Source organism: Oncorhynchus mykiss, chromosome 11 (genome assembly GCF_013265735.2).
Source record: "Oncorhynchus mykiss isolate Arlee chromosome 11, USDA_OmykA_1.1, whole genome shotgun sequence".
Classification (NCBI taxonomy): Eukaryota; Metazoa; Chordata; class Actinopteri; order Salmoniformes; family Salmonidae; genus Oncorhynchus; species Oncorhynchus mykiss.
In genome coordinates this window covers 1,841,401-1,861,869 of record NC_048575.1, presented here as the reverse complement: position 1 = coordinate 1,861,869, position 20,469 = coordinate 1,841,401, and the positions used below count along the sequence as shown (strand labels likewise).

Genomic DNA, 20,469 nt, shown 5'->3' with positions numbered 1-20,469 from the left:
ACCAGCCTTCTCATTCACGCTGTTCAACCAGTCTTCTTATTCACGCTGTCAAACCAGCCTTCTCATTCACGCTGTCCAACCAGCCTTCTCATTCACGCTGTCTAACCAGCCTTCCTCATTCACGCTGTCCAACCAGCCTCCCATTCACGCTGTCCAACCAGCCTTCTCATTCACGCTGTCCAACCAGCCTTCCTCATTCACGCTGTCTAACCAGCCTTCTCATTCACGCTGTCCAACCAGCCTTCCTCATTCACAAAGTCTAACCAGTCTTCCTCATTCACGCTGTCCAACCAGTCTTCCCCATCACGCTGTCCAACCAGTCTTCTCATTCACGCTGTCCAAACAGTCTTCTCATTCATGCTGTCCAACCAGCCTTCTCATTCACGCTGTACAACCAGTCTTCTCATTCACGCTGTCCAACCAGTCTTCTCATTCATGCTCTCCAACCAGTCTTCTCATTCACGCTGTCCAACCAGTCTTCTCATTCACGCTGTCCAACCAGCCTTCTCATTCACGCTGTCCAACCAGTCTTCTCATTCACGCTGTCCAACCAGTCTTCTCATTCACGCTGTCTAACCAGCCTTCCTCATTCACGCTGTCCAACCAGTCTTCCCCATCACGCTGTCCAACCAGCCTTCTCATTCACGCTGTCCAACCAGCCTTCCTCATTCACGCTGTCTAAACAGCCTTCCCATTCACGCTGTCTAACCAGCCTTCTCATTCACGCTGTCCAACCAGCCTTCCTCATTCACGCTGTCCAACCAGCCTTCCTCATTCACGCTGTCTAATCAGCCTTCCCATTCACGCTGTCTAACCAGCCTTCATCATTCACGCTGTCCAACCAGCCTTCCTCATTCACGCTGTCTAACCAGCCTTCCTCATTCACGCTGTCCAACCAGCATTCTCATTCACGCTGTCTAACCAGCCTTCCTCATTCACGCTGTCTAACCAGCCTTCTCATTCACGCTGTCTATCCAGCCTTCCCCATCACGCTGTCCAACCAGTCTTCTTCATCACGCTGTCCAACTAGTCTTCTCCATCACTCTGTCCAACCGGCATTCACATTCACACTGTCCATCCAGCCTTCCCCTCTAGAGTGAACACATTTCTAACAGGGAACATTGGGCTCTGGTCAAAGTAGTGGACTTTGTAGGCAATAGAGTGCCATTTAGGAAGTCAATTGTATGGTGACTCAACTACTGTGATTCCCTCACCAAGTTATAAAGGGGTGACTCTAAACTGTGATATCCTCACTAAGCTATAAAGGGGTGACTGTAAACTGTGATATCCTCACCAAGCTATAAAGGGGTGACTGTAAACTGTGATATCCTCACCAAGCTATAAAGGGGTGACTGTAAACTGTGATATCCTCACCAAGCTATAAAGGGGTGACTGTAAACTGTGATATCCTCACCAAGCTATAAAGGGGTGACTGTAAACTGTGATATCCTCACCAAGCTATAAAGGGGTGACTGTAAACTGTGATATCCTCACCAAGCCATAAAGGGGTGACTCTAAACTGTGATATCCTCACCAAGCTATAAAGGGGTGACTGTAAACTGTGATAGACATGTATGAGTTAAATACGTGCTCTGGGCTTCCCTAGTCAAATGTAAAGACAGACATGTATGAGTTAAATACATGCTCTGGGCTTCCCTAGTCTAATGTAATGACATATATATGAGTTAAATATGTGCTCTGGGCTTCCCTAGTCTAATGTAATGAGATATATGTATGAGTTAAAAACATTATCTGGGCTTCCCTAGTCTAATGCAATTACAGATATGTATGAGTTAAATATGTGCTCTCAGCTTCCCTAGTCTAATGTAAATACAGATATGTATGAGTTAAATACGTGCTCTGGGCTTCCCTAGTCTAATGCAATGACAGATATGTATGAGTTAAATATGTGCTCTCAGCTTCCCTAGTCTAATGTAATGACAGATATTTATGAGTTAAATATGTGCTCTCAGCTTCCCTAGTCAAATGTAAAGACAGACATGTATGAGTTAAATACGTGCTCTGGGCTTCCCTAGTCTAATGTAAAGACAGATATGTATGAGTTAAATATGTGCTCTTAGCTTCCCTAGTCAAATGTAAAGACAGACATGTATGAGTTAAATACGTGCTCTGGGCTTCCCTAGTCTAATGTAATGACAGATATTTATGAGTTAAATATGTGCTCTGGGCTTCCCTAGTCGAATGTAATGACAGATATGTATGAGTTAAATACGTGCACTTGGCTTTCCTAGTCTAATGTAAAGACATATGTATGAGTTAAATATGTGCTATGGGCTTCCTTAGTCTAATATAATGACAGATATGTATGAGTTACATACGTGCTCTGAGCTTCCCTAGTCTAATGTAATGACAGATATGTATGAGTTAAATATGTGCTCTGGGCTTCCCTAGTCTAATGTAATGACAGATATGTATGAGTTACATACGTGCTCTGGGCTTCCCTAGTCTAATGTAATGAGAGATATTTATGAGTTAAAAACGTGATCTGGGCTTCCCTAGTCTAATGTAATGACAGATATGCATGAGTTAAATACGTGCTCTCAGCTTCCCTAGTCTAATGTAAAGACAGATATGTATGAGTTAAAGACACACTCTGGGTTTCCCTAGTCTAATGTAAAGACAGATATGTATGAGTTACATATGTGCTCTCAGCTTCCCTAGTCTAATGTAATGACAGATATGTATGAGTTAACTACGTGCTCTCGGCTTCCCTAGTCTAATGTAATGAGAGATATGTATGAGTTAAAAAGTGATCTGGGCTTCCCTAGTCTAATGCAATGACAGATATGTATGAGTTAAATACGTGCTCTCAGCTTCCCTAGTCTAATGTAATGAGAGATATGTATGAGTTAAAGACACACTCTGGGTTTCCCTAGTCTAATGTAATGACATATGTATGAGTTAAATACGTGCTCTCAGCTTCCCTAGTCTAATGTAAAGACAGATATGTATGAGTTAAAGACACACTCTGGGTTTCCCTAGTCTAATGTAATGACATATGTATGAGTTAAATACGTGCTCTGGGCTTCCCTAGTCTAATGTAATGAGAGATATTTATGAGTTAAAAACGTGATCTGGGCTTCCCTAGTCTAATGTAAAGACAGACATGTATGAGTTAAATACGTGCTCTGGGCTTCCCTAGTCTAATGTAAAGACAGATATTTATGAGTTACATATGTGCTCTCAGCTTCCCTAGTCTAATGTAAAGACAGATATTTATGAGTTACATATATACATATTATCAGCTTCCCTCGTCTAGTATAATAACAGACTTGTAGGCTATGATGTATGAATTAAGTTGTTTTTTCAACTAAATATTAACTGGTTTCACAGGCTTTTTTTGTTTACTCAGTTTTTATTCAAAGTGTTACATGAATTTAAAATGTTTAGTATGCACAAGTTCAGTCAATTTAAGATGTGGTTGCTCAACTTTTCTCATATGTTCATTCAATTCTAAATTATTATTTGTGTATCTGCCCTGTATTTATCTTACACCTATGATCATTCTGTGCTTGTTTATTTGTTCCGTAAATTATTTTAAACATAACTTTACCTGGGATTAGAACTCACAACCTGTTGGTGCACAGCATTCTGAAGTTCCTGCTATGTCACCATGGCGCTGTCAATGAATCATTACACTTGTTTTGATACACTTTGCACTTCAAAGTAAAATCTCAGCTCTGTTTAAAGTACACTCAAGAACAAATATTTGATATATCATAGTGTTTAAGGAGTAACGCTACAACAGAGTTATACGCTCCGACATCAGACAACTATACTGAGGAAAGTTATTTTGATTAAATAAGTCCATCAAATCAAAGATTAGAGAATCGTCAGGTTAACTTACAATTGATGCAGACATAGTGGTGCAGCTGGCACATCGGGATGCAGTGAACCAAGAGGTTGTGATGTCAAATCCCAGGTGAATTCATGTTGGGTAATAATAAATAATTACTGACAATATCGTCAAATATATAAGTTGGAAACATTGTATGTTATTAGCAGGTTGTGTTAGAAGCTGCATAGACTTTTTTTGTTAAAATTCCCAAATAATAATTTATTGTTGATTGTGTTGATATGACACAAGTTGAGCAAACGCAACAATTTACATTTTTATTTTTGCCAACGCTTTATGAAGTTGGAGCTAAATTTGGGAGACCAATTGTGTTTTTGCTCAGGTAACACTTGGACAGAAAAGTTCAGGACACAGAAAAAGGCTGTGGAACCAGTTACTTTATAATAATTAATTGAAACAACTGGATTTGTGGGTGTTTTTTGCTTTTTACAGAGACACGTAGCCTAGTGGTCAGAGGGTTAGGTCAGTAACCGGAAGGTTGCCCACTTTGTAAAAATCTAACACGTTCTTCTCCTGAACAATGTCATTGTAAATACGAATTTGTTCTTAACTGACTTGCAGAGTTTAATTAAAAAATATATACTTTTTTTTTATACCATTCCGTCGTCAGTCCTTGTTTCATCTTTGACGGCTGGAAGTATAAGATTTGGACGGTGCAACAAAGATTGGTAGAAAACATCCGGGACAAAGAAGTCTTCACGTGTTATCTGCGTCTTTGGAAGAATGAGAATCACTCAGATATTATGTCCTGCTTCAAAGACTCTTGGCTTCAATTGAGACTAAACTATATTTTAACCAATTCAGGCACAAGAGCTGATGTTAAGGCGAGGAATCCACCGTTTGGTTATTTGTTGTAGTGCTAATTATTCATGATTTTATGTGGGGCACTTGGACAGAGTAAATACAAGCACCAAATGAACAAACATCTAAACGTATCAGGCATTGGGGACTCCCGCCTTGTTCGTGCCTCAGAATGGCTTATGTTCTGCAGCGGGTTCTGCAGACTCTCTGCCTCTTTACGACAAAATATGCCTCAGATCCTCGTAAAATAATTTATGTGCATGTCTTAATTAGTGCATAACAGTGCTTGGTGTATGTTTGAAATTATGGAATAAATGAAGACAAAAACCCGTTGATAGGCTATTATTGTATATGTTTTTAATAAGAGGAATGTTCATGTTATTAGAAGCATAATGCTATTACATGTTAGCTAGCCTAAACGCCCGTGTGCACTACAATTAGCTCAGTCACATAGGAAACTTCACCTATTTGGAGATCTCTAAAAAACACTGTTTACATGGTTGTGCCCATTCCCCTCAACACCAAACACGTAGTTTATACGCTGCTCTTCTTAAAGAAAGCAGAACCCAGTAAACGCAGTCTCCAGTTCACAGAACCCACAGTAAGTTCACAGGACGCATCCAAGCAGCTTTGCAATGCACGTCTATTATTCTGCGTAATTCTATCGGCTTCTCTTTTGATAGTTGTAAAAATATAGCAAAATAACATTTTCTCTTTATATTGAATAGAAAGACCATAGATGACCGTTTCCTACCCCATGGGCAGCAAATATTACATTCTTTTGAAGAGGCGCTGAAGTCCTCGGCCATGGCCCCATAGTATTCGAGTTTGACTCGGCTATTGCTATAGAAATCTTAATTCACCGTGAGGACTCACCGTCATGAAGAAATGGCTCTTTGTGTTAAAAGATCTTTGAAGTCTGGATGAGAATATACGAGCCTTTCATCAAACCCTGCCCGCATCTCCCCTGCAGAAAACCTCACTTTATCTAAGAGAAAAATAGATCCCACACAAATAAGACATGGACATGACCAGTGAAGAATATTTTCACAAAATAAAATCTGGATTTTCTTTTAAAGAATTGTTTTGTGATTTTCCAGTGTTCAGGGATGATGTAAGTTTAGAGTAAACTAATTCTAAATACAACCCCGATGACAATGGCTTATTTTCAAAGTGTCTTTATGGTTTTTACGGCTGCACGTTGGCAAGAGCCTAAAGCAGTAGAACATTACAGCAAAAAAATAAAACATTAACATTGTTCAAACGAAACAAAAATCTAAACGTGTATGTTGTCTAATATGGGTCCAACATGTTTTCAACCCGTACGCCGGGTTCTGTTATAGATGGTACCTGAGATTCAATAAACCACAGAATGGCAGAAAGGCTCGCTGTTGAATATAGTGATAGAAACGTGTTTGGTCTCACGGCTCCATTTAAAAAGACTGGCGTTATTCGTCTCTGCTGTCTTGTTATACATGAGTACAGCATGCGAGATTCCAGGCGTTTTAGAGCGCCCTGTCATGTATTGGTTAACAGTACCCTGATAGTTTATGCATTCGAATAAATTCGTTGTTTTACGTTTCTATCAATATTAAAAAGTCAAGGCCCAGAAAAGGAAAATGACATTTTTTTATCATACACGATTTATTCAAAATACTGACAAATTACAAGGCAGTTTGGTACACATTTCGAGTGTATTTTCTCGATAGGATCACATTTGAATAAAAATGCATTACTAACAAATATTGACAAGAATTACAAAATCACAAAATGCCCACATTGACAAAACATTTATGAATTGAATGTAATAATATCAAATAGGCTATATGAAAACGAGTCAATCAATAGAGTAGACCATCACAAATGGAGACAAATTTTCTTGCGTGAAACTCCAAACGTTTCAATTATTTAATTTATACAAATAAGTGTAGCAAACAATAAAAAAAATTGCTGAAATACCAAAGCTTACAAAATGACTGTTACCACCTACACATCGAAACGTATCAATTTACAAATATACATTTTTTTAATATATTGAAACACTTTGGTTCGATAATACAAAAATGCTCATGTCAGATTCAAAAAATAAATTAAAAAGATATTGAAGTCAAAACTCGATTTACAAAGTAATACAGCAAAAAAAAACATGCGTACAATATCCGAGTACGAGAATAATACATGTTTTTCCAAACACATTGGGATAGAAGAGAGCTATCACAAGATACATTTGGCAGTGTCTAATTTGTCCGATATGCCAGACAGTACATTGAATGATTTGGGCCTTAGAAAACAGACCTTTTTCGATGTGTTAATTTTGTAAGTCCGCGGGTATATTGGAAAATATATTCAAGAAGTTTTAGAATGATTTTCTGGGCCAGTTTTGGTTAGAAAGCGTCCCTTGGCTCCGGGTGTCTGTAGTGCGTCTCATCCCCGGGATCAGGGCTGGAGGAGCCGCTGGGAGGTGTCTGAGTTCCGCTCGCACCAGAACTATGACAGACGTACCACTCACTTAAATTGGCGGGTTGGGACGAAGGTGCTGGTTCTGAGAGCGACGAGGCCCCTGGCTCTCGGCCTAAGTCCGATGATGGGGACACTAATGACGGAGTTGAAGACTCGTAGCCAGAACTTGGTGGTGGAGACTTGCAGTGCACTTTCATGTGTTTTCTGAGAGAGCTGGGGTGTGTGTAGGATTTGTCACAGCCTCTCACTTTGCAGTTGTACGGCTTATCGCTGGTGTGCACGTGGGAGTGCTTCTTCCGGTCACTGCTGTTGGCGAAACGTCGGTCGCAGCCGTCAAACTCACATTTGAAGGGTTTCTCACCTGAAATAAGTGAACAAAAGTTAGGCTTCAGAAAACCCAAAAGCATAAATCAAAACAGCTGCTTTATTTTGGGGTTGGTGATGCATGGCCACATGTGACATGAGTTATGTCAAATAAAACCATATTGGCCTTTAGTGTATTGCCTATTGTACTTGACCCAATGAAGAGCTGAGTTCCTTCAGGACAGCCCAACGAAGAGCTGAGTTCCTTCAGGACAGCCCAATGAAGAGCTGAGTTCCTTTAGGACAGCCCAATGAACCAGCTGAGTTCCTTTAGGACAGCCCAATGAACCAGCTGAGTTCCATTAGGACAGCCCAATGAACCAGCTGAGTTCCTTTAGGACAGCCCAATGAACCAGCTGAGTTCCATTAGGACAGCCCAATGAACCAGCTGAGTTCCATTAGGACAGCCCAATGAACCAGCTGAGTTCCTTTAGGACAGCCCAATGAACCAGCTGAGTTCCTTTAGGACAGCCCAATGAACCAGCTGAGTTCCTTTAGGACAGCCCAATGAACCAGCTGAGTTCCTTTAGGACAGCCCAATGAAGAGCTGAGTTCTTTTAGGACAGCCCAATGAACCAGCTGAGTTCCTTTAGGACAGCCCAATGAACCAGCTGAGTTCCTTTAGGACAGCCCAATGAACCAGCTGAGTTCCTTTAGGACAGCCCAATGAACCAGCTGAGTTCCTTTAGGACAGCCCAATGAACCAGCTGAGTTCCTTTAGGATAGCCCTAAGAACCAACTGAGTTCCTTTAGGACAGCCCAATGAACCAGCTGAGTTCCTTTAGGACAGCCCAATGAACCAGCTGAGTTCCTTTAGGACAGCCCAATGAACCAGCTGAGTTCCTTTAGGACAGCCCAATGAACCAGCTGAGTTCCTTTAGGACAGCCCAATGAACCAGCTGAGTTCCTTTAGGATAGCCCTAAGAACCAACTGAGTTCCATTAGGACAGCCCAATGAACCAGCTGAGTTCCATTAGGACAGCCCAATGAACCAGCTGAGTTCCTTTAGGACAGCCCAATGAACCAGCTGAGTTCCTTTAGGACAGCCCAATGAACCAGCTGAGTTCCTTTAGGACAGCCCAATGAAGAGCTGAGTTCTTTTAGGACAGCCCAATGAACCAGCTGAGTTCCTTTAGGACAGCCCAATGAACCAGCTGAGTTCCTTTAGGACAGCCCAATGAACCAGCTGAGTTCCTTTAGGACAGCCCAATGAACCAGCTGAGTTCCTTTAGGACAGCCCAATGAACCAGCTGAGTTCCTTTAGGATAGCCCTAAGAACCAACTGAGTTCCTTTAGGACAGCCCAATGAACCAGCTGAGTTCCTTTAGGACAGCCCAATGAACCAGCTGAGTTCCTTTAGGACAGCCCAATGAACCAGCTGAGTTCCTTTAGGACAGCCCAATGAACCAGCTGAGTTCCTTTAGGACAGCCCAATGAACCAGCTGAGTTCCTTTAGGATAGCCCTAAGAACCAACTGAGTTCCATTAGGACAGCCCAATGAACCAGCTGAGTTCCATTAGGACAGCCCAATGAACCAGCTGAGTTCCTTTAGGACAGCCCAATGAACCAGCTGAGTTCCTTTAGGACAGCCCAATGAACCAGCTGACTTGCTTTAGGACAGCCCAATGAACCAGCTGACTTGCTTTAGGACAGCCCAATGAACCAGCTGACTTGCTTTAGGACAGCATACTGTTAGTTCCATTGAAAACATGTTTTTATTGATGATCATCTACAGGATTTGAATTGGTTGCATATGGAACTTCTATTTCCCTATTAAACAAACTCTGTTAAAGCTAAACAAGTAGTTATGGCCCTAATTGAAATGTAGCCTCCTATTTCAACATTGGCCATTTCAACCATGCACCTAAGGGAGGAAATTAATGTAAATAAAACAACATTTGTCTTGATTATCCTGTAATATCTAGCCCTTAGGACATGTAGCCTATGCAGCATGATCTGGCAAAAACACAACGGTTGAACTAATTACTTTGAAATCCTACTATGCTGATTCCTCTAATGCAAGGCCATGTAGTCAGGCAGCTATAGGCATAGCAAGAGAGAATATATAATTACTCCATTCTAATGACACGGGCACGTTGAATATCAATTTGACCTTCAGCTGTTGGACTGAGAGGCAATCAGGGATATTAGTGTAGTACACGAACACGTCTCGGGAACACACCCCAGGGGAAGCCCAGTCATAACCACAGACCGGGGTAGGTTTTAAACATGATACTCTGGACCAGGGGCCTTGGGAGTCAACACATGCGCAAATCATTTAACAGATTTCTACTTAAGTAATGTGTGCAAATGATATGAATAATACATGCGGAGGCATGAATGGATTCAGCAAAAAGTAGTCAGAGTCATATTAGACGCTGTTCTGACGCATCGTTTTCAAAGGCCTTAATTAAGGAAGGCTTCTTACTTAGGGCAAAACGTCAGTATTGAAAAGGGAAAATGTAGTACATTGAAATCAGAACAGTAAACTCCATTACACATATCAAGCAGGTAGAGGATTAGACAGGCTGGAGAAGCAGGTCAGTGGTCCAGCTAAACCCTACCCATTACACTGTTACAGCCCCACTTATAGCCTATTACTACTACTACTAATACCACTGCTAAAACTACAGTTGCTACTACTACTACTGCTAAAACTACAGATACTACTCTTACCAATACTACTGCTGCTATTACTACTACTATCATTATCCCTACTACTACTACTACTACTGCTAGTACTAATGCTGTTACTACTACTACTAATACCACTGCTAAAACTACAGCTACTACTCTTACCAATACTACAACTACTACTGCTACTACTACTACTACTACTGCTAGTACTAATGCTGTTACTACTACTACTAATACCACTGCTAAAACTACAGCTACTACTCTTACCAATACTACTACTACTACTACTCAAACTACTACTACAACAACTACTACTACTGCTAGTACTAATGCTGCTGCTACTACTACTACTGCTAGTACTAATGCTGTTACTACTACTACTAATACCACTGCTAAAACTACAGCTACTACTCTTACCAATACTACAACTACTACTACTCAAACTACTACTACAACAACTACTACTACTACTGCTAGTACTAATGCTGTTACTACTACTATTGCTACCACTGCTAAAACTACAGCTACTACTACTACTACTACTGCTAGTACTAATGCTGTTACTACTACTACTAATACCACTGCTAAAACTACAGCTACTTCTCTTACCAATACTACAACTACTACTACTCAAACTACTGCTAGTACTAATGCTGCTACTACTACTACTACTGCTAGTACTAATGCTGTTACTACTACTACAACAACTAATGCTAGTACTACAACTACTACTACTACCACCACCAATTACCACCACTACTACTACCATTACTACTACCACCACCAATTACCACCACTACTACTACCACCACTACTACTACCATCACAACCACCAAAACCACCACCACCAGCACCACTACTACTACTACGACTACTAATGCTGCTTCTACTACTAAAACTTCTACTACCACTAATACTACCACAACTAATGCTATTACTACAACTACTACTAAAACAACCACCACCACCACTACTACTACAACTAATGCAAGTACTACAACTAATGCTAGTACTACAACTACTACTACTCCCACCCCCAACTACCACCACCACTACTACCACCACCACTAATACTAGTACAACTAATGCTAGTACTACAACTACTACTGAAACAACCACCACCACCACTATTACCACAACTAATGCTATCACTACAACTACTACTAAAACAACCACCACCACCACTACTACTACAACTAATGCTAGTACTACAACTACTACTACCACCCTCAACTACCACCACTACTACTACTACTACTAGTACAGCTACTACTACTACTACTACTACTACTACTATTACCGCTAGTACTAATGCTAAAACTTCTGCTACTACTACTACTACTACTACTACTACTGCTACTACTCCTGGTCTTCTACTACTGCTAGTACTATAACTACTACTACTACTACTACTGCTAGTTCTATACCTACTACAACTACTACTATTACTGCTAGTACTAACGCTAATACTACTGCAACTACTGCTACTGCTACTACTGCTGCTACTACTACTGCTGCCTCTACTACTACTGCTAGTAATATTACAACAACTAATGCTAGTACTACAACTACTACTGAAACAACCACCACCACCACTACTACTACAACTAATGCTAGTACTACAACTACTACTACCACCCCCAACTACCACCACTACTTCTACCACTACAACTACCACTACTACCACCACTACTACTACTACTACCACCACAACTACTACTACTAACACCACCACTACTACTTCTCCTGCTACTACTTCTACTACTACTAAAAAACTACTACTACAACTACTTCTACTACTATCACCACCACTACTACTACTACTAAAACAATTAATACTACTACTACTACCACAATTACCACTATTACTACTAGAACTACTACCACAACTACTAGAACTGATACTACTAATACAACTACTAAGACTACTAGTACTACTACTACTAATATTACTACCACTATTACCACCAATTCTACTACTAGAACCACTACTACTACTACAACTACTACTACTAGAACTGATACTACTACTACAACTACTAAGACTACTACTACTACTAATATTACTACTACTACTACTACTACTGCTACTACTACTACTACTACTACTACTACTAGAACTGATACTACTACTACAACTACTAAGACTACTACTACTACTAATATTACTACTACTACTACTACTACTGCTACTACTACTACTACTACTACTACTAGAACTGATACTAATACTACACCTACTAAGACTACTACTATTACTTCTATGACTATTACTACTAGAACTGATACTACTACTACAACTACTAAGACTACTACTACTAGAACTGATACTACTACTACAACTACTAAGACTTATGCTACTACTACCACCACCAATACCACTACAACTGCTACTACTACTACTGCTAGTACTTATGCAGCTACTACTAGTACTACTACTATTACCGCTAGTACTAATGCTAATACTTCTGCTACTACTTCTACGACGACAACTGCTACTACTACTCCTGCTCTTCTACTACTGCTAGTACTATAAATACTACTACTACTACTACTGCTGCTACTACTACTACTACTACTACTGCTCTTCTACTACTGCTAGTACTATAACTAATACTACTACTGCTAGTACTACTACTACTACTATTACTGCTAGTACTAACGCTAATACTACCGCTACTACTGCTACTATTACTGCTGCTACTACTACTGCTAGTAATATTACTACTACAACAACTACAACAACTACTACTACTACTACTACTACTACTAATGCTGGTACTACTATGACTGCTGGTACTATTAATACTACTACTACCACCACTACTACTGCTAGTACTAACGCTAATACTACTACTACTACTACTACTAATGCTGCTACAACTAATGCTGCTACTACTACTACTACTACTACTACTACTAATGCTGCTACTACTGTCACTGCTAGTACTATAACTACTACTACTTTTACTGCTAGTACTAATGCTAAAACCACTACAACAACTACTACTAATACTACTACTACTACTACTACTACTACTAATGCTGCTACTACTACTACTACTACCACCACTACTACAACTACTACTACTACTACTACTACTACTATTAATGCTGCTACTACTGCCACTGCTAGTACTATAACTACTACTAATTTTACTGCTAGTACTAATGCTAATACCACTACAACAACAACTACTACTACTACTACTACTGATGCTGGTACTACTATGACTGCTAGTACTATTACTACTACTACTACCACCACTACTACAACCTCCACTACTACTACTACTACTACTACCACCACCAATTACCACCACTACTACTACCACTACTACTACCACCACTACTACCACCACCACCACCACTACTACTACTACGACTACTAATGCTGCTTCTACTACTAAAACTTCTACTACCACTAATACTACTACAACTAATGCTAGTACTACAACTACTATTGAAACAACCACCACCACCACTACTACCACCACCACTAATACTACTACAACTAATGCTAGTACTACAACTACTACTGAAACAACCACCACCACCACTACTACTATAACTAATGCTAGTACTACAACTACCATTACCACCCTCAACTACCACCACTACTACTACTACTACCACCACAACTACTACTACTAACACCACCACTACTACTACTACTACTACTACCACTACCACTAATACTACTACAACTAATGCTAGTACTACAACAACTACTACCACCCTCAACTACCACCACTACTACTACTACTACCACCACAACTACTACTACTAACATCACCATTACTACTTCTACTACTACTAACACTACTACTACAACTACAACTTCTTCAACTACTATCATTACCCCTACTCCTACTAATATCACCACCACTACTAAAACTATTACTAATATGAAAATTACTTCTAGAACTAAAACTGCTGCTACTACTACTACTACCATTATTACCACTACTACTACTAGAACTACTACTACAACTACTACTACTAGAACTGATACTACTACTACAACTACTACTACTGCTACTACTAGTACTACTACTAGAACTGATACTACTACTACAACTACTAAGACTACTACTACTTATAAGACTTCTACTACTACTACTACTAGTACTTATGCAGCTACTACTGCTACTACTACTATTACCGCTTGTACTAATGCTAATACTTCTGCTACTACTACTACTACTACTACTGCTCTTATACTATTGCTAGTACTATAACTACTACTACTACTACTACCACTACTACTACTACTACTACCACTACTACCACTACTGCCACTACTACTACTACCACTACTACTTCAACAACTTTTTATTTTATTTGACCTTTATTTAACCAGGCAAGTCAGTTAAGAACAAATTCTTATTTTCAATGACGGCCTGGGAACAGTGGGTTAACTGCCTGTTCAGGGGCAGAACGACAGATTTGTACCTTGTCAGCTCGGGGGTTTGAACTCACAACCTTCCGGTTACTAGTCCAGCGCTCTAACCACTAGGCTACCCTGCCGCCCCAACTACTAATACTACCAATACTACTTCTACAGCTACTACTACTACCAGTACTACTTCTACAACTACTACTACTACTACATCTACTATTACCACTACTAATAACACTACTACTACTACTACTACTACTACTACTTCTACCCCTACTACTAATACTACTACCACCATCACCACCATCACTACTACTACTACTACTACTACTACTACTACATCTACTTTTACCACTACTACTAACACTACTACTACTACTACTACTACTACTTCTACCCCTACTACTAATACTACTACCACCATCACTACCATCACTACTACTACTACAACTACTATCACTACTACTACTACTACTACTACTAACACTACTACTACTACCACTACTACTACCACTACTACTACTACTACTACTACTACCACTACTACTACTAACACTACTACTACTACTACTTTTACTAAAACTACTGCTACTACTACCACCACAACTTCTGCTACAACTACTACTGATATTACTACAATACACCCTACCGCTAATAGCCAATGATAACAATGAATGATAATAGCAACAATTATTAAAAGTAAATCAATTATATATATATGTAAATAGTAATAATAAGATTAACTCATTATTAATCACATATTTAATAAGAACAAGAAAAGAAGAAGAAGAAAGACAGATGGAAATTATAACATTGACGTACTGACTGTATGTTGTTTTGTTTTCTTAGCCATGAGTCATGATTCCTCAAAAATAGGTATAATTTGTATTATTATTATAATTCTAGTTGACTATTCAGTTCCAGACTCAACAACATATCTCAACAGAGTCTCTTTGACAAAATCAAGGTACAGTATATATCTTTCAAATATATCCACGGGTTGTGCATGGCAGCGATATATACATATAAATACCACTACCACTACTACTACTACCTATACTATATATATATATACATATATATATATATATATATATATATATATATATATAATATACTGGCTCCAGCAACAGGTCAGAAACAGCCCTGTATTTCCACTCCACTACATAGCTACTACCGCTGCTGACGTGTTTGATTCCATGTCCCCACAGTAGGCAAAGCAACAGTCGGACAGAACAGTCCGTGTAGGCCTCAGTCTCTTTTCTGACGGCATGCTTTGGCACAAACAAGAGAGTGCACACGTCAAACGCCTGAGTGAGAGAACTTTCCTAGCTTTACCCGCCTAGTATTATCTATGCACAACTCTGGACCACTTGAACAACTCACAACAAACACGTCGGATATTAAATCGACCAACAACCCACTAACTATTGCGTAATATTTACATTACGCTCAATTTTATGCCAACATGTGGGTACCCTAGATATTGTTGATTTGAAATTCCATGATCAAAATGTTACATTTATAAACATTTTAAAATATATATATATATATATATCAGATAAATAATGCTTTAAGGAATCACTTGTTGAATTTGACCATTATGAAATTACAAATAATATTTGTTTCCCTTTATTTTATGTTGTGGCTAATGTACAGCATAGCTTTACAAATAATATTTAATTTAAATGCAACATCGAACAGAAATGTGAATTTAGCTCTAATGTGGAATGGTGTTCAAGCCATTAATGATTGCAGAAAATTCAAATCGTAACCTCTACAAACGTTTGAGGGTTGCATTATTTACCGGTGCCTCTGAAATGTAAATAAAGCCACTTACCTGTGTGAGTCCTCTTGTGGATCTTCAGGTTCTCCGATCGGGCAAATACTTTTCCACAGCCTGGGAAGGGACATGGAAATGGTTTCTCTCCGGTGTGTACTCTGATATGATTTACAAGTTTGTACTTGGCTTTAAATGGTTTTCCTTCTCTCGGACACTCTTCCCAGAAGCAGATATGGTTAGCCATCTCCGGGCCACCGACGTGATCAACCGTCACATGCGTTACCAGCTCGTGCATCGTGCCGTAAGTTTTGGAGCAGAGTTTTTTCGCCGAGTGTTCCGGTTCGTGCCACTTGCAGATTAGTTCTTGCTTTATCGGCTGCCTCATGTAGCGGAAGAATGCACCGGCTCCGTGGTGGTGGGCGCTGAGGTTCATGTTCAGATGGTTCAGACCGCCGTAGCCATGTAATGTCGAGGCAGAGAACGGATCAGCCCTGGAGCTCGCCACTTGACTCAAGTGATCAGACCTAACGTACATTTCGCTAGGTATTCCTAACCTTATTTGTCCATTCATGGCCTGGCCACCTGGTGCTCCGCTAGAAGACTGCTCATGGTGGAGTCCGGAGAAGAGGGCATGGCTACCAGCATCAGGGTGATGGCCGTAGTGTCCCGGATAGCTACCTGTTGTTGAGACAAACATTCCGTGATGAGAGGTTGATCCGGGGCTCTGGTCGGTCAGTACCGGCATGGCTTGAGCTGTCAGATCTCTCCGAATGAGGAAATCCCTACCTGTGGCTGCGGATAACGCCTGGGCCGTGTGGGACATGGAATAGGGGACTGGAGCCGCATGCACCGGGCCAAAAGCTCCCGTTTGACTGGAGACCACTTCACTGTGGCCTGCCATATGATGATTGTGGTGGTGATGGTGGTGTGGGTAATGATGGGCTGGGCTGATTTTGAGGGCCGCGGAGTGCCCCATGTGTTCTGGCCCGAATGGACTCGGCCCCAGGCGGGGTTCCGCAGTAATCTCCCCAGGGTGCGAGTGAGCCATTGAGTGTGGATGGCTGCTGAACCCCGGGAAGCCTGTCACGCTCTGAGGGGTATGGTGGTGATGATGGTGATGGTGGTACGCCCCTGCCAAGTCAACTAATCTCAGCGCCGTGTTCCGTTTGGAAATCGTAGGGTACATCACATGGTTTCCCAAAACATCCATGCTCATTACTCCTAATTCTAGAATAACTTGACAGCATGCAAAATAATAATGATGATGACAAATATATTTTAATCGCAATGAAAAATACAGAAAAAAACAAAAATATAGAAAAAAAACTAAAATATAGAAAAAAAACTAAAATATAGAAGGAAAAAAACTGTTCTAAGTTCTAAAGTGGCTGCATGGAATCGCATTCGGTTGGCCGGCAGCAGCAGGACGCTTTGATAGTGAATAGAGATTCATGGTAGGCGCTGCAGCCCGTGGAGCTAAACAATCACCCCGCCTTCTAATTGGTCAGAGCCCCGTGATTGACGTCACTTGTGACAGTTTCCAATGTGAAGAAAATTGTTTTAGTGACAGCAAGCAGCCAGAGCGCCTGCGCCGAGCCTCAGGCAACACTTGGAAGAGAAAGATGTATTTGTATTGCAAAGGTTATTGTACTTTAAACTTCAAAAGTTAAACCGTTAGGTATAGCTGTCATATCTTCTACTGACTGACTAAGAGTTATGGAATCGCAATGTACCCAAGTTTTGCTATAAGCAAACAACACCTACAATAGTCAGGGAAAGTAGGCCTAAAGGCAAAGTAGCCCCACTAAAAATGTTGTAGGCTGCAGATAATAATAAATACAACTTGCACAACTTACGAAAATACAATGTCATTGAAATTCATAAAATGTAGCCTTTAGGTACAGTTAGAAAATGTGGTAGTAGCGAAAATATTTTCAAACATAGACTAGCCCCTTTCTCTAAAGCAATTATCCGAGTTGGGTAGTTTTTACGCATCACTCAAAGGCCCAAAAAGATACGATAAGATAAAGAAACATTTTTTATACGTCCTCCGCACCGCAACAACCCTCCTTGCTCGCTGCGCTTCCTCCTCTTCGTCGCGGGATCGGTTTCTGTGTATTAGTGAATAGGGGCGACGCCGTCCATTGTCCCGGGGAAAAGTAATGGAACCGACCTGTTGTTATGATACGGGCTAATTTCGCTACAGAGCCATGTCGGATTGAGAACCTGAACGAGAGCGGATCAGGGGAACGGGAGGTGGCGCCTGATGAACAGCGCAGAACAAGGCAAGAGTGGTAGAGATTTAAGCCCAAAATAAGACTTGCTAAAATATGAGTTATACTTGGCAATGATACTCTCTGAGAGAGGGCCGTCCACTGGTGAAGGAAACGGCTGTCGAAAACATAAAAGTGAATCTTATTGAGTATTCACTGCTATCAAATCAACAACCCAGTGACCACACTACTTTTAGACTATACCTTAAATCATAAAACGTATTTAGAATGTTTTTAATTATTATGTTAGAAGATGGGAGTTAATCACGTTTTTCCTCTCCACTCGTAAGACTTTTTTTTAACCAATGCGTGAAGGTCCATGATGTTACATCCCATTTTTAGGAGGAAGGCTGTAAGTTTGCTCGGCGGGCAAAAAAACAAACTATAACGTGTGTGTTGAAGAACGTATGTCTGAAAACATACTAAATATGTATGCAACATATGATTTACTTTAAAGGGGAAATTATTGGCAGTAAGCATTGGGGTATTAAGCATGTCAACATAAGCGTAAAAGTTTGTTAACTTATGCATAATAGTTGATTTTGCGTAAAAGTTGGTGATTATCTATGAGCACAATAGGAAAAAAAGCTAAACATATATATTTAAAAACTAACAACGTCCACTGGTCGCCCGGTCGTCTGTGGTATTTGCCATGCTGTCGTGTTTTGTGCATGTCATTAAGCCTACACTAGACCTAAACATTCAAATACATAATTAAAGGAACTGAGCTGCGATGTGATATCATTAACATTTCCACCAACGCTATTTTACTGCTTCTATGTTATTAATTTATATTAGTCACCATTATCAAATGTTTGTCATGGGTCCTCCCCACTAAAGCGTTGCATATTTTTTCCCCCCTTCCAACTTCAACATTTTGTAAATCCATGCATGCACAAATTAATGCATATTAATACACAGTTACTTAAATACTATTATTTTAATCTAAATTGCATGTGCCCTTTATCTTAATCAAATCAGTCGGAGACAAATAGGAATTGTTCTGTGAATTGACCCAAAAAAGAGGTCAAACCGTTACCATTAGATTCATGTCAAATATCCCATGTATATCTGTTCAGCTATTAGTCGGATTATAAAGTGTCCATAGCAGTCAATCATTGGGTTGTTGTCTCAGAGAGCGATGGGTATTTCAGAGGCAGTAAAGCCTTCATTTCTTTTGACAGCGTGTCACGCAAATATTTGACTACTCTGTGGCCATCGCCTCAATAGGTATTTATTTCAGAGACCCAGATTGGGTTATCTCCATCCATGCACGAGGCTCATTGCGCTAGTGAACAAAAAAAAAATAGAAACGGTTCAGTGTTGAATGAATTCGTGTATCAGTAAAAAAAAAAACATAATATTGCGTTAGTATCTTAATAAAGTGGTCATTACAAGTACAGCTACAATGTATAAGAGTAACTTTTTGGCTCGATTTCGTTTTTAGACTATTCTTGTTGTCTCAAAACATGCAGGCAAGAAGTGCATCGGCAACTTTTGTACTAGCCTACCGAACACTGCACACTGCTCAAAATGCTAGACACCATCATCCAACTACCCATGTGAGGACCACTCCTCACTTCTTCCTGCGTGTGTATCAGTTACCTGAACCAAAGTAAATGCATGTGACTTGAGAATCATATTCACTATTGACATCGCCAAGTCAAGCACGTCATAAATAAGTAAATACGACGTGACCATGGCTATGATTAAGAAATGGCCTCTGCTTCAGGGGTCTGATTCAGACTTAGGAAATGTGCACCTTCCCTATGCACGCCATTTCTCAGCACCTCTCAGTAGTTGGTATTCAGACTTACCTTATGCAGGTGGGTAACGGGCTTTGCAGGCGTGGTTCCCTTGCGGGCACTGAATA

The 20,469-nt window shown here is 40.2% G+C and overlaps 1 protein-coding gene across 1 annotated transcript; it reads right to left on the bottom strand.

Moving 5' to 3' along the window:
• Window positions 1-6,300: 6,300 nt before the first annotated feature.
• LOC110535167 (zinc finger protein ZIC 4) lies at window positions 6,301-18,706 on the bottom strand. Its single transcript, XM_021620030.2, has 2 exons — window positions 16,381-18,706; window positions 6,301-7,499 (listed from the first exon to the last, which is right to left on the bottom strand). The coding sequence occupies exons 1-2, from the start codon at window positions 17,537-17,539 to the stop codon at window positions 7,063-7,065; spliced, it is 1,596 nt and encodes a 531-aa protein (XP_021475705.2). The 5' UTR covers window positions 17,540-18,706; the 3' UTR covers window positions 6,301-7,062.
• Between the last annotated feature and the right edge of the window lie 1,763 nt (window positions 18,707-20,469).